The sequence below is a fragment of the Eumetopias jubatus genome, unplaced genomic scaffold (genome assembly GCF_037043125.1).
Source record: "Eumetopias jubatus isolate StellerSeaLion01/CBP00866 unplaced genomic scaffold, mEumJub1_p1.0 scaffold_5, whole genome shotgun sequence".
Lineage (NCBI taxonomy): Eukaryota > Metazoa > Chordata > Mammalia > Carnivora > Otariidae > Eumetopias > Eumetopias jubatus.
Window position 1 is genome coordinate 113,013,860 of NW_028274811.1, and position 13,434 is coordinate 113,027,293.

The window sequence follows — 13,434 nt, forward strand, 5'->3', positions numbered from 1 at the left end:
TTTGCCCTTAATTTGAAGGCTGAGTTCTAAGGGTACACATCCAGAGATAGGATGGTTTGGGTCCAGAAACCAGCAGTCACTTCTACTACATTCTATTGGTCACCCACAAAGTCCAGATTCAAGGAGATTTGGAGCCATGTTTTAAAATCTGCACAGTGAACTTGACCATGTGGACAGTCTGAGCGGATAGAAGTAAGAGTATACTTCCTAGCACTGGGACTATGGGAAGCAATGGATTTGGGAACCAGGGTATACAGACAAGATTGGAAGAGTAATGAAATCCAAGGCCAAATTGCTGGAAAGGCTGGCTCCAAACAGGGCCACTCAGCCAGGAGGCTGGGTATGTAGAGGCCAGCTGAGAAGCAAATGTACAAAGCCAGGCAGACCTTGGCAAGGACTCGTGGAAGCTGAAGATCTGAGTAAAGCCACATGTCAGTAATCTGGTTGAGAGGATCAGAAGTCCAGCAGTTCAAGTGAAGTGGTTAAAGCGGATAAGACAATTAGACCCAGGAATAAAGTGTAAGAAAATAAGGCAATGCCAGAGAAGGCAGAAACAGGAGTCCAGATCTAAGAAATACCTAAGAATCAGAATGAAGCAAGGCCAAGGAGGTAGGAAAACAGGTAAGACTTTAACACCAAAGCAGGGTGTAGAATGATGTCTACACTGCATCCGTTTGGCTGGGCCGCTGTGGGATCTCAAGGTACCTCTGCTGAGTGTCGACTAGGTGGGTCAGCAGTCAATGAAGGGACCATAATGTCAATATATAGGCGGACAAAGACACTAAACACATGAACTGCAGCTTTGTCAATTCAGGTTTTTATTGAAGTTGCTTCTGAATATTCTATTTCATCCTTAGTTTTCCCTATTTGATTTGCTTTAGTGTACAAGAACCTTTCTTCACTTATCGGATTCTTTGCCATGAAAGAGCACCAATTAACTTATCAGTATCAAACTGATTCCCTTATGACACTGAAGAAAATCTGTACAAGGTTTGTAGAATCCATGTACTGAAACACCAGGATCCCCTCTTCAAGTGAGCCAACGCTTCCTTACATATCTGCAGGCCTACAACATTTTTTCGCTTTGCCATCAAGATCAAAGTAAAGAAGAGCACACACGCAATTTTCTTGCTCCTCCAGTCTAAAAGTGTGGATTTCTTGCATTAGTTTAAAAAACACAGAAAAAAACAAAAGCTAGAAGGAAAATAAGTCACTGTGATTGATTAAATTACAATTTTTTTTTATAGAGAAGCAGCATTTAACCAGTTTTCCCCTTTCCCTAGACTTTAGGCAGCTATAAAAACATAGGCAAAATAACATGTATAATAAAAAGTAATAAAAATAAATATTTGAGGGCCTACTGCAGTAGACAATTTACACATTTTGTTTAATCTTCACAATACTGTGAGGGAATTATAATCATGGTACAAACAAGGAAGCAGGCTCAGAAGGGTGAAATGACTGGGGCCCAAGATCACACAGGTGACCGGGCTGGGATTTATGTTCAAGTCTATGCCTCCAGAGCCTAAGCTCTATTACGCTGCTCTGGCTCCCAAAAGCCCAACTTTTTGAGATTCTTACCATTGTAGCTCCATCTTCTAAATTTACACTTTTAAGTCTGCATAACTACTGAATAATAAAAGAACTTAAAAGTTATTCTCAATCTACTTGCTAAAACAGGAGTTTGCAAGGTATATTAGAAAACTCTTCAAGTACTTGGAACAGTCCATACCTAAAATGATGGTTGTTCTAATTCACTGATAATGACAGCTAGTAATTCAAGAACACATAGGTAATTGCAATTGGCTCCTTTTCTTGTTGCCACCATCTGTCAATCTCAAAGGAATGAAGGCAAAAAAAAAAAAGACAAATTCCTATTGTGAAATCCAACTGCTCATTAAATTTACAGTATGCACTTAGTGGAAAGCCCAAAGAGGTTCTGGTTTAAAAATCTTACTACCAGTCTTTTGTTTGCTTCTTAAAAGCACTCATTTGTTTTTTTCTAAGTATCTAATTCTGGTGGAGATGGCAGGGCCCATTGGGGGATGGCTTTATTGATACATATGAGGAGTCTGCTAGAACTATCTATGATGTCTAAGAGGATAACTTTGAATACTCCAGAGAATGGGGTCATAAAGTTCCAGTAGAAATGGATTTACTTTATGGATAACTAACTTAAAAAGCCTGAACCTATGCAATCTGGACATCTAACAATCTTTGTCCACTGGGGACATATTTGCACGTTCATTATAGAACTGCTGGATCCTAAATGATTAAAGGTAGTATCTAGTTGTTCCTTATTCAAGTTCTTACTGAAATTTAGGTTACTAGTTGTAGACATTTTTTGAGTCCAGTCTTAAAAAGACGTTTTCATGCTTAAGAAGCTGAAAGGGTGAGATGAGATCATCATTAAGGCCTCTTTGAACATTAAAGTCTCCGTAACTGACCTCCTTTCTAAAGTCTGACTGGTAGGTCATTCACTGGCTCATTTACTGAACAGATCTTTTACAGAACACCAGCCATAAGCAGGGCTAAAAAAAGTAAAAAAATAAACATATAGGCTCATTAATTCTAGGAGGTCAATACATAAAGGACAGCTAGATGTTAATAAACGTAACATAAAAAAGAGAGGAAAACTAGAAAATAAAGCTTATCGGTGTGAGAGAGGTAGTGATTTGCGAGTACCAAGTAAAAAAGATTCAGCATAACTAAATAAAATGAGAAATTGTAGAAACCTAACATTTTTGTCCTGACCGCCTCCCTGCATAATCTAACAAAGGATGATGAGGCAAATCTGACACAGCAGAAACTTTAAGGACTAGTGGAGACAAAAGCTGTAGGTAAATTACCTACATAGACTGATTTGGGTCATTAGCTATTGGTGCTGCCTTGGTTCCCCTGAAATAATTATATACCTAGGGAGGCCGAAAATAACTGGAAGGTAACTCAGCCAGGAAAGCACAAGGATTCTTGGTCATACTCGCCAGAAAAGAACCTGGTATCTTGAATTTCTTGATATTTCCTTTCTATGCCTCCAGAGCCTGAGCTCTGTTATGCTGCTCTGGCTCCCAAGTCTTGCCTGGGCCTTGCTTAGCCCTTGTAAACGGCAGTCGGAATGGGACAATGCACGTGCACACGGCCCACCTGGTGGGGACCGCAAGAACAAAGATGGCGAAAAGGCAAATAAAACCGAAAGGGGAAATCCTGAAAACCTGTGTGTATACAAACCAACCTGGGCGGTCTAAACTCATGCAACTCTACAGCTTTATCATCTAAGTACCCAGCTGTTGAACCAATCCCTACCATCTCCTTTTCCCATGAAGTACAAGATCCTATATAGTTCCCGTTATAGGGACCATTTGAAAGAAATATTCAGTTGAAAATACATGAACACATACTCATTTCCACATTTTAAAAAGATTTTCAATTGACAGTCATCAGAGTACCAATTTCAAAATAATTCTCTTAAACATACTTGGATGAAGGCCATAGGATCACTTGTCACATTGTTCAAGTGCCCAATGGCAAGACTTCCGATGAGACCAAAGAGGTCACATTAAATCAGTAGAGTATCTTAGAAATAAAGCCAATATGACTAAATCCAAAACAGATCACATGAAGTACCTCATGTACAATACAAACCTAGTTTAATAAATAAAGGAAACACAGGTGACTGTACCCTGGAACATTTGGTTCCTCATGGCCCATTCACAGTCTTCTCTGAGACTCCACGGCCACTTCCACCCGGGCAAGTCTGATGGTGCGGCCGTGAAGCTTGTAGCCATCCTGCCTTACTAACGCCACGGTGCCAGGCTGCACCCCAACACGAGCTGGCACGTGACAGAGGAGTTCATGCTCATGAGGGTCATATTTGTCACCGACGGGTGTCATCTTCTCCAGGCCATGTTTGGCAAACACGCTTTTCAGCTTTGCTTCTAAAAGTGACAAGCCTCGGAAGATCTTCTCCAAAGTGAGCTTCTGGTCCCCAGGCTCTGTTTCTTCAGAAATGCACTCTCTAGTCTTCTCCAAAATGTCTGCCACTTCTACCAGGTCCTTGCAGAAACTCTGAATTCCTAGAGAAACCAGACACTTTTACTGTTTGTGAGGAAATCACTTTGCTCTTGGGGGTGACGTACGGGGAAGGCCCAGACAAGTGGCTGGTATACTGGATACCCCAGGAAGTGGGAGGATTGCCACACAGGACCCAGGGATCATCATCAACGATCATCACCTTAACCCAACTGACAAACCGGGGTTTCTCCTGGAAGGCATATGACTGGGAAGCCTACTAGGGAAAGGGGAAGATGGTTAGAACCTAAGAACTAGGTAAGTCTGCACGCAGGAGGCTCAGAAACCCATCCTTTAAAAACTGGATCATTCTTTCTTTTTATTTTTATTGCTATTCACCTTTAGTACTGAGTTATGTACATTTTGAAAATTCTTGTAGGTCTTAATTTTGCTAAGACATACATTCTCAATAGGGACAAGATATTGGCATTTCATGGGGCAGGGGGCAATAATACAAAAGTTAGTTGACAAGACCGTGCTAAGGGAGCTTCAAGAACGGTTTATTCTTGAGGACTGGCTAAACAGGGACAGGAAAGTAGGATACTCCATAGATGAGATGGGTGTCCAACTGTCTGTTCGAAAGTTACATATATTTGCTAGAGATGGGCCACAACACTTTTAAAATCCGTTTAGTCATATGAACTGTTCTAAAAGTAAACTCAACTGTTGAGAAATCTCATTACTCCCAGTGCAGCATCTTGATTTTTCTTACAGAAATGTTAAGGAATGTCATCATTACAGATATCTATGATAAAAGCAAAGCCCTGGTGGGAACTAGTGAAGGGTGAAGGATTTTGTTCATCTGGTTTTAATCCAGGGACAGTTTTTTTTTTTAAAGATTTTATTTATTCATTGGCGGGTGGGGGAGAGTGCACGCACGAGTGGGATGAGGGGCAGAGGGAGAGGGAGAAGCAAACTCCCTGCTGAGCAGGAAGCCCGAGCCTCGATCCCAGGACCACGAGATCATGACCTGAGCCGAAGTCAGTCACTTAACTGACTGAGCCACCCAGGGACCCCAATCCAGGGAGTTTTTAAGGCCAGGCATCAAAACAGGCAGCCACCTTAACTGTATTCAGAGGTAAAAAGGAAGATTATCTACAGGGAAGCAATAAAAGAGATGACAGAAAAGAAATTTTCTAGACTTGCTGCCTAGATTCCGGGAGGAACAAGTAAGAGAGGTAGGAATTCTATCTTTAACTTCTGGGTGATAGAGATGCATTATAGCATCTTGAGAAAAACAAGTTTAATAGGATTCAAATTAGTCTAATAACATACATAATGGATTTGGGGTGCTAGGGCATGACAGATGAGCAGGAAGAGAAGATATCAGAAGAAACAGGAGAACCAATGAAGGAATGCTGGTGTGACCTGGTGTGGTGAAGAAGAGGAGGCGAAGGACAGAAAAGAGTAAAACCAGCAGGCATTTCCAGGGAACCAGACTTGGTGCGATCAAAGTTCCACGAGATACCTCCCCCACCTCCACTGGGGATGGCAGCCATAAATATTAATGGCTATTAATAAAATCAGCTGGAAAGGTAGAAGAGATTTGCCAAAGGCTTGAGAAGTATGCCGATAAGATCAAAACTCCACCCAAGAGAAAAGGATGTCTCATAAAGGTCAATCAGGGGGCACTAAAGGCATCTCCTGGCTATTAAAAGAAGACATATATGCTTATAGAATTTTGAAAGCGGCAGGCTTCTGGGCAGACTTGTACACTGCCATGGTACAAAGAACCCTGGCTTCTGTTCAGTCACATTGTATGAATTTGGGTAAACAGAAGCCCAGGTTCTCTTGTGTATAGTGAGGGGTTCAGTCTCTGATTCTACCCTAATTACTGTTACTTCAATAGGAAGTTGGTGTCTGCACCATTTCTTAGGAGTGGGGGGTGAGGGAGAATCTTTATGACCTGCTTAAGAGTTACTGAGACAAAACAATTCCTGGAAGGAGGATCATTATGCTATACTACATATTAACTAAAAACAGTAAAAGCTTTCTACTTTTTTCCTACCTCCATGCTCCCTGACCAATCTTCAATTTTTCTAAGTATTCCCGGCCACTAGAAGGAAATGACCCAAGCAAGTAACTTAGGTGGCATACTGCTAGACACATTCTGCTCTCTGAATGAATACATTAGATTATCAAATTATTTTGAGCTTAGCTAATACTTGTTTGTTCCTGGGAACCTTACCAATTCTTGAGGAAATTGATATAACTGATATAACCCATCAAAGCTTGACTTCTGGTAAGCCGTTTTACCCTGTTCCCCTCAAGCAGGCAAGAGGTCTTCCCCAGAAACCAGTTGGTTTATTTGCTACAGAAATTCCTTGTAGCTCAAAGGTCAGCAAACTTTTCCTAAAGGGCCATATAGTAAATATTTTAGGTTTTGTGGGACAAGAGGCAAAAATCAAGGATCTTATGTAGGTGATTATTTAATAAATCAGAAAATTTCTTTCTATAAATTTTTAATAATGAAATTCAAAACTGTATTTATGGACTAACACACAGGCTGTAGTTTGCTAAGCCCTATCCTGATGGTTGGAAATAAGACACTAAAACTTGGATGAAACATCAGTAATACAATTTGGAGGTCAGTACTTAAGCTGATACTCATAGCCTTGAAATGTGATGTCTCTAGCACTGAATGAAAAGCAGAAGGCTATGCCAAAGCACTGGGGCTGGATGGGACAGGACAGGAATGAAGTGAATCCTGTGCACAAATAGCAGATAAAATCCAGAGAACAGGAACTAGCGTGACATAGGGGAAAGACTAATAGACTGGGGGTCAGGAGACAATGGACTCATGTCTCTGTCACCAATTAACTTTTTTCAGCTCACTTGTAAAAGGAGATTGGACTACATACAATCCAAGGGCTCCTCAAGCACCTTCATTCTATGTGAAGTGAAAGTATAATGCTCTGTATGAAATTGTGAGCAAGGCAAGTAATCACAGATTTGCCCTCTACCCTTCAATCCCTGTTACTAACACTTTCATGAACACATTTGGAACGAGATGTTGTGTGTTGAGAAAAATTTGTTAAGACCTTATATTTTATTTTTTTAAACGTGCGTCCTTCAAACGTATATATATATATATTTGAGATTTTATTTTTAAGTAATCTCTACACCCAACATGGGGCTCAAAAGCCTAACCCAGAGATCAAGAGTCGCATGCTCCACAAAGCCAGCCAGGCACCCCTGAAAGACTTCAAATTGACCAAAAAGATTATTCGGTCATCAGTGAAAAAATAGATGTGACCTAGTACAACTTCCAGAGTTATCTGCTTCCGTATGGTCCGAGCCTTTGTCTTTTGAGTTATTCTATAACTTAGTAAGTTGTAAATACTGATGGTAATGCAAATGATTTTTGTCCATAGTAGTGACAATAGTGGTAGTGTCCGTAGTAATGAAAATGATTTTTGTCCACTTCATCTCTCTGCTGGAGATAGTTGATTACTGCACTATGGATATAGACCAGTTTTGCTTCTATGAAGCAAATTTTAGTATTCCTGATTGCCCATGCGTCTTGTTCTTTGGATTCTCCTCTGAACATCTTAATGATTCACTTGTTTGTTAATGAGTTAAACAGAATTGATTGTATAAGCGCTAGAATGTTAAGTGTAAATGCTTGCAAAATAAAGTAACAAAGGTTTTGGTCAAAACAAAGGCAAGCATTATTTTAGCAAATGGTTGACTTGGCAACATTCCCAATAAAGATCCTAGAAAACATATGGCAAGAGTGGAAGGGCAGGGTAGGACTGGTTTAGGACCTAGATGTGTTTTTTACTATGTTCAGTTTGCAAAACTGCTAGTAAGTATCCTTAAACTAAAAGGTATTTTTTTTTTTTTTTTTTTTTTTTTGAGACAGAGTGCCCGCATGCAGGGGGCGGACAGGCAGAGGGAGAGACAGAATCCCAAGCAGGCTGTGTAGAGCCCAGCCTGCTTGGGCCAGTGTAGAGCCCAGTGTAGAGCCCAATGCGGGGTTCAACCTTTGGACAAAGATCATGACCTCAGCCGAAGCCAAGAATCCGACACTTAACCGACTGAGCCACCCAGGTGTCCCAAACTCAAAGGTATTTTAGTTTTTATCACAAATAAATCTCTCACCAAATATCTTGGCATCTTCAACACATCTCTGGGTTCGCCGCCTTATGTTTTCACCATCAGCTACAGCTCTCTGGTATCTCATCTGACACCAAAAGCAAAGTCAAAACGATCAGAAAATACATGCTTGCTGGTGGGAAAGAATGTTTTTGCTTACTTTACAAACTTCACCCTTGTGATAGGTTTTTATAAAAACAAAAATTAGGAGCTGTAGGAATCTTAGATCAGCTACTACAAATCCCCAAAGCAGGAACTTACTCTTCACAGCAGCCCTGATAGGCTGTCATTTAGCCTCCTACTCTTAACACTTCACAACAGTTTTCAAGCTCATTATCTTGAGCGAAAGCTTCCTTTTTCAGACACAGCCAATACTTGCCAACCCTCTTTCTTTTGTTGAACTGAACTCCAGGACATCAAACAGGAAGTTTTAAAAATGTGTCATCTATTTGAAGGCAGTTAGTTTAGCTCCTTTAATCTTTTCCTCTTTCATTCTTATAATCCTTGATTCCTTTAATTGCTCTCACAAGACATGCTTTGCTACCTCCTTACCATTCTGGGTGGCCTTGCTTTGGAACTACTCTAATTATCGCCCTCAAAGCGTGTCTGTCACCCCGGTATATGGTAGAGTATGCCAGATGGGAGTCTGACTGGCAGAGTACAATGATAAATGACATATTCATCCAACAAATATCTACAGAGGTTTTACTACCTGCCAGGCCCTGAGCCTCCTCTGGTATGTAAGTACTGTGACATAACAGGTTTTTAACTACGATAGCCTACTTTGCCTAGTATACCTAGCAGGAGGGTGGAGATAGGGGGGAGAGTTAAAGAGCCAATGAGAGGAAATTTAATTTAAAAAATGGACACAAAAACTGTACGTAGATATTTAAACCAGAGAGGGGATGTGAGGGACAGACAAAATCTACTCACTGTTAAGTCCTGGACTTCCTTCTCCAGTTTCACAGCTTTAAGCTTTAAGGCTCGTTCTGCCAGAGAGGGCCCAAGCTCATCGGGAGGGTCCTCAGAACTGCAGTCCTCACCAGCAGTTCTCTGGGTGGCGGTGCTGAAAGGATGTGGCCATCCCCTTAAGTGGGAGGGAGGGGGGCACATGAAGAAATGCCATCACACACAGCCAAACTGCTTGCGGTCACAGTAACAACACCAACACTTAGAAAGGGCTTATTAAGTGCCAGACACCATTGTCAAGGTTTTACGTAAATCATCTTTACATCTCACGGTGTATGAGAGAAATTATATTATCATCTCAATTTTTTTTTAAAAGGTTTTATTTATTTATTTGAGACAGAGACAGCACGAGTGGTGGGGAGGAGCAGAGGGAGAGGGAGAAGCAGAACCCCAGCTGAGCAAGAAGCCTGACACCAGGACCCTGAGATCATGACCTGAGCCAAGGCAGATGTCCAACCCACTGAGCTGCCCAGGCGCCCCTATCATCTCAATTTTATAAATGGGAAAACTGAGGCTCAGAGAGGCTTATGACTTGCATAAGATCACACAGCTAGTATTCTGTTGAGTCAGGATACTGAACACAAGGCAGGAGGAATAGCCAGAAGTGTGGACACAAAAGTCAGCAAGAGAAAAGCAAGTTCTAATGCCCAGAACCAGCGGGGCCATATCAGAAGCGGGAATTCAAAACACAAATAATTTCTGATTCAATCCTTCATTTTACACATAGGGAAAATTAAGCCCAGGAAAGGGACTGTGTCAAACTGGAGTTAGGCCTAGAATTCTAAAGCTTTCTTGACAAGCTCTGAAGTAAGGCTCTTAAGAAACAGAACCTGTGTTAAGAGAAATTCTGAGTTGGGAACTCACTTCTGTGTAAAATCAAGTCAATTAAATACTTATAAAACACGATCCGTTCCAGACTGTGAACTATAAACAGGTGAATAAAATGGACCTTTATATTCGATCATGTTTGTCATCTACAATTTCATACAGCTCAAATGTCTGACATATAGTTGTTTACAAAGGAAGAAATTTAGGGCAGGGACTACTTTACACATCTTGGCTTATAGCAGTTCTGACTCCTCTTTCAAGGAAGTTTCCATTACACTTTCTGGATTCCCATAATCTGATCCGAAGTAAAACCAACAAAATCAATCTGTGAGTATAAAAGGTCTTTAAAACAAATAATTTACTCATATAAACTGGCATATATTGAAGAGCAGTCATCGTGGTGACATCCGTGCAAACATTTAAAGGGGGTAAAATGAGTTTGCTTCAAGGAAGGGAGAGGGTGGGGCGCCTGGGTGGCTCAGTTTGTTAAGTGGGTGGCTGCCTGCGGCTCAGGTCATGATCCCAGGGTCCTGAGATCGAGACCTGCATCGGGCTCCCTGCTGAGCGGGAAGCCTGCTTCTCCCTCTCCCACTCCCCCTGCTTGTGTTCCTTCTCTACTGTGTCTCTCTCTGTCAAATAAATAAATAAATAAATAAATAAAATCTTTTAAATTAAAAAAAAAAAAGGGAGAGGGAACAGTCAGTAGAAAGCTATGGGCAAGATGACTTTTATGTCCCAGACTTTCCAGGCCAGGCCTGAACTCAATTATTACAATCTGGTGTCAGATTATATGTGGTTCCACATTTTTGGTTCAGAAAATATGGTCACCTTAGATCTGGGGCAAATCACACAGGGTGAAATACCTCCTTCCTCCTAAACTCCTAACAAACTACATTTATCCAATTGAAAGTAGGTCATAACACTCCCAGGGCCAGTTTAAAGAGAAAATGGCCAAAGCCCAAGTCTGAAGAGGACAGTTGAGGCTGATTCCTTCAATTCTTCCTGCTCCAGAACTGGAGTGGGGGGAAATTTTATCAGAAGCAAACTTTTCTTCTGGTCACTTCCCTACATCACAAACTGCCAAAAAAGACTTAAAAAGCCCGAAACCCTGAATTCAATCTGGCACCCAGGTGCTAGGGCTGGGTGCTAGGTCAGGTGTGTTAAGATAAAAAGGTGACAAATAGTTATGCGCAATTCCCGGATTCCCCACAGCTTAATTTACATTTCAGAAGTCCAACCTTACCGCACAGTTCACTCATTTTTATACTTTCTGAGGAAGTCAAACAGAGTCGCCCCTCAGAATAATTAACGTTGCTTACTAATTAAAAGTGCCGATTCTAGAGCCCTGACTGGTTTCTAATCTGGGTTCCACCATTACAGAGTATTTGAGTTTGGGAAAGTTACTGAACTTTTCCAAACCTCAGTTTTTTCGACTGAACGGGAGAATAAAAAGAATTATCCATAGAGTTCTAGAGTCAGCATGATTAGTAATCAATAAAATGTGCCGCAGCCGATGGTGAAGAGCAGCAAATGCAACTACATAGACTCCCGAGGGCAGGTGGAAGGGCCGTTTGGAGACCAAGTCGACCGCCCTCCTTTTACCGACAGGTAAAGCGAAGCCGAGATAATGGGGAAGGGACTGGCCTAGGGTCACACAGGGAGTCAGCGGGGAGAATTCCAATTTAACTGCAGACACCTCAGCTCGGGGGAAAAGAGCCGGGACACGTACATCCCCAATTCAGTCGATGCTCGGTGCTGAAGAGTTCCCACTTCCGAGGAACGTGACCTCGGCTCTTCCTTGGCCCGGCAAGGAGATGCTGCTGTGTGCCTCAGTTTCCTTCTCTGTAAAATGGGGCCGTGAGCGCCAGATCGGACAGCCGAGAGGCTTGGTGGGTCATCTCGCGCCCTCCAGCCCACAACCGCCCTTCCAGCTTTCTTGTCTAGCACTATCCTCAACCCCCGACCCGCGGCCTGCCTGGCTCACCTGCCCTCGGACGCGGCACTCGAGGCAAGGAGACGCTGCAACAGCCGCCGGACCGCCCAGACGGACCGCGCGGCCATATTCCCGATCTTGGCTGACGGAGACAGCGCACGCGCACTTGCTCCAAATGACGAGATAAGCGAGATACCACGCTTCCCGGCAGCCTCTGCGGGCGCTCCCAGCCCAGGGCCGGGCTCCAACGCCACACTTCCGGTTGTCAGTGCGCGCGCGGTGCTGGTGCCTATCCGGCGTCTCCGACCGAACGCGACACTTCCGGTCCTCTCGTGTTGGGCGCGAAGGGCGGCTTTCTGTGGCGGGACTTAGGCTTCGTGCTGGTCTTAAATCCGCGGCCAACACAGGGGAACGTAGCTCTACCCTCAAGGAGCTTCTGTGAAATTGTAAACAATAAGTGAATGCAAACGCGACTTCAAGTCAAAATATGACTGGTGGTTAAAGGTGGTGGGCGTGGTGCCGCGGAAGCCTAGAATACGTTGTGGCCAAGTGTGGGCAGTTTCCCCAGAGGAAATACTCGAACTGAAAGCTGAAGAATGAGTAGATGAAAAGAGGAGGAAAGTGGTTCAGGTAGAGGTAAACAGCATCTGCAAAGACCCAGTCCAGAGGGAGAGTATATTGCGAGTAAGGCGCTGAACTATCGGAGGAAAGAGGGCCCGGCAACACAACACGGTTAGCGGAGCAGATCACGCGAGGGATTTAAAAAACTTGAAGCTCAATTCCGCCATCACTTTCCCCTGCTTTTCTCTCCAGTTCCCTTGTTTTCTGACTTCGCTATGTTTTTAAATGTTGTGTATTTTCTCATTTCCCTTCCCTGGAATGTGAAATCCATTAGAGCAGAGAGGAGTTGGTTATTGCCAATGAACGATGAAACAGTGTCTTAATGTAGTACACAAATTTTTTGTTGAATGAACTTGAGTCTTACTCTCATTGCAGTGGGAACATGTTACAAAACCTTTACATGTTTAATGGGTCGCTTTGACTCCCGTATGATGGAGATTGCTGGGTCTAAGCAAAGAGGTAGGGAGACAAGCTGTTGTACTAGTCCGTGCAAGGGAGGGCTGTATTCTGTCCTGGAGACACCTTAATGGACCTTTGTAACACCCTATCTGAAGTAGCTACTATTTTAGGTGTGTCCAGCATATTTCTGGTTCCATATTTGTATTTTATTTGTTTTGTTTTCCTTTTGTTTGTTCTCCCAACTAGAGTTTGAGCAAGAGGGTGCATGTCTTGTTCACAGCCATGATTTCTGACCTCTAGTACAGTAGGTATACATAGTAGGTTCTCAACAAATATTTGTTGAATGAATTAATGGTTGATGTCAGCGGAGATAGGAGGAAGTGGATGAATTTGAGAGAGATTTAGTATGGAAAACTGTCAGGAAGTGAGGATAGATTGGTGATTAGGGTTGAGGGCACTTGGAGTTGCCAGACTACTGGATAGTCCTTAAGGTAAGGAATGGGAAGTGTGCCCTTTTG

At 42.6% G+C, this 13,434-nt stretch overlaps 1 protein-coding gene across 1 annotated transcript; it reads right to left on the bottom strand.

Moving 5' to 3' along the window:
* Positions 1 to 795: 795 nt before the first annotated feature.
* On the bottom strand, positions 796 to 12,033 carry GRPEL2 (GrpE like 2, mitochondrial). The gene is made up of 4 exons (XM_028106678.2): positions 11,948 to 12,033; positions 9,100 to 9,253; positions 8,173 to 8,254; positions 796 to 4,073 (listed from the first exon to the last, which is right to left on the bottom strand). Exons 1-4 carry the CDS (start codon positions 12,022 to 12,024, stop codon positions 3,709 to 3,711), a joined length of 678 nt encoding a protein of 225 aa, XP_027962479.1. The 5' UTR covers positions 12,025 to 12,033; the 3' UTR covers positions 796 to 3,708.
* Positions 12,034 to 13,434: the final 1,401 nt, after the last annotated feature.

Coding starts and splice junctions, on each gene's coding strand:
- GRPEL2 (XM_028106678.2), bottom strand. CDS start 12,024: ATGGCCGCGCGGTCCGTCTGGGCGGTCCGGCGGCTGTTGCAGCGTCTC. Junction 9,254..11,947: donor AGTGCCGCGTCCGAGGGCAG/GTGAGCCAGGCA, acceptor CTCCCACTTAAG/GGGATGGCCACATCCTTTCA. Junction 8,255..9,099: donor AGGAAGTCCAGGACTTAACA/GTGAGTAGATTT, acceptor TTTTGGTGTCAG/ATGAGATACCAGAGAGCTGT.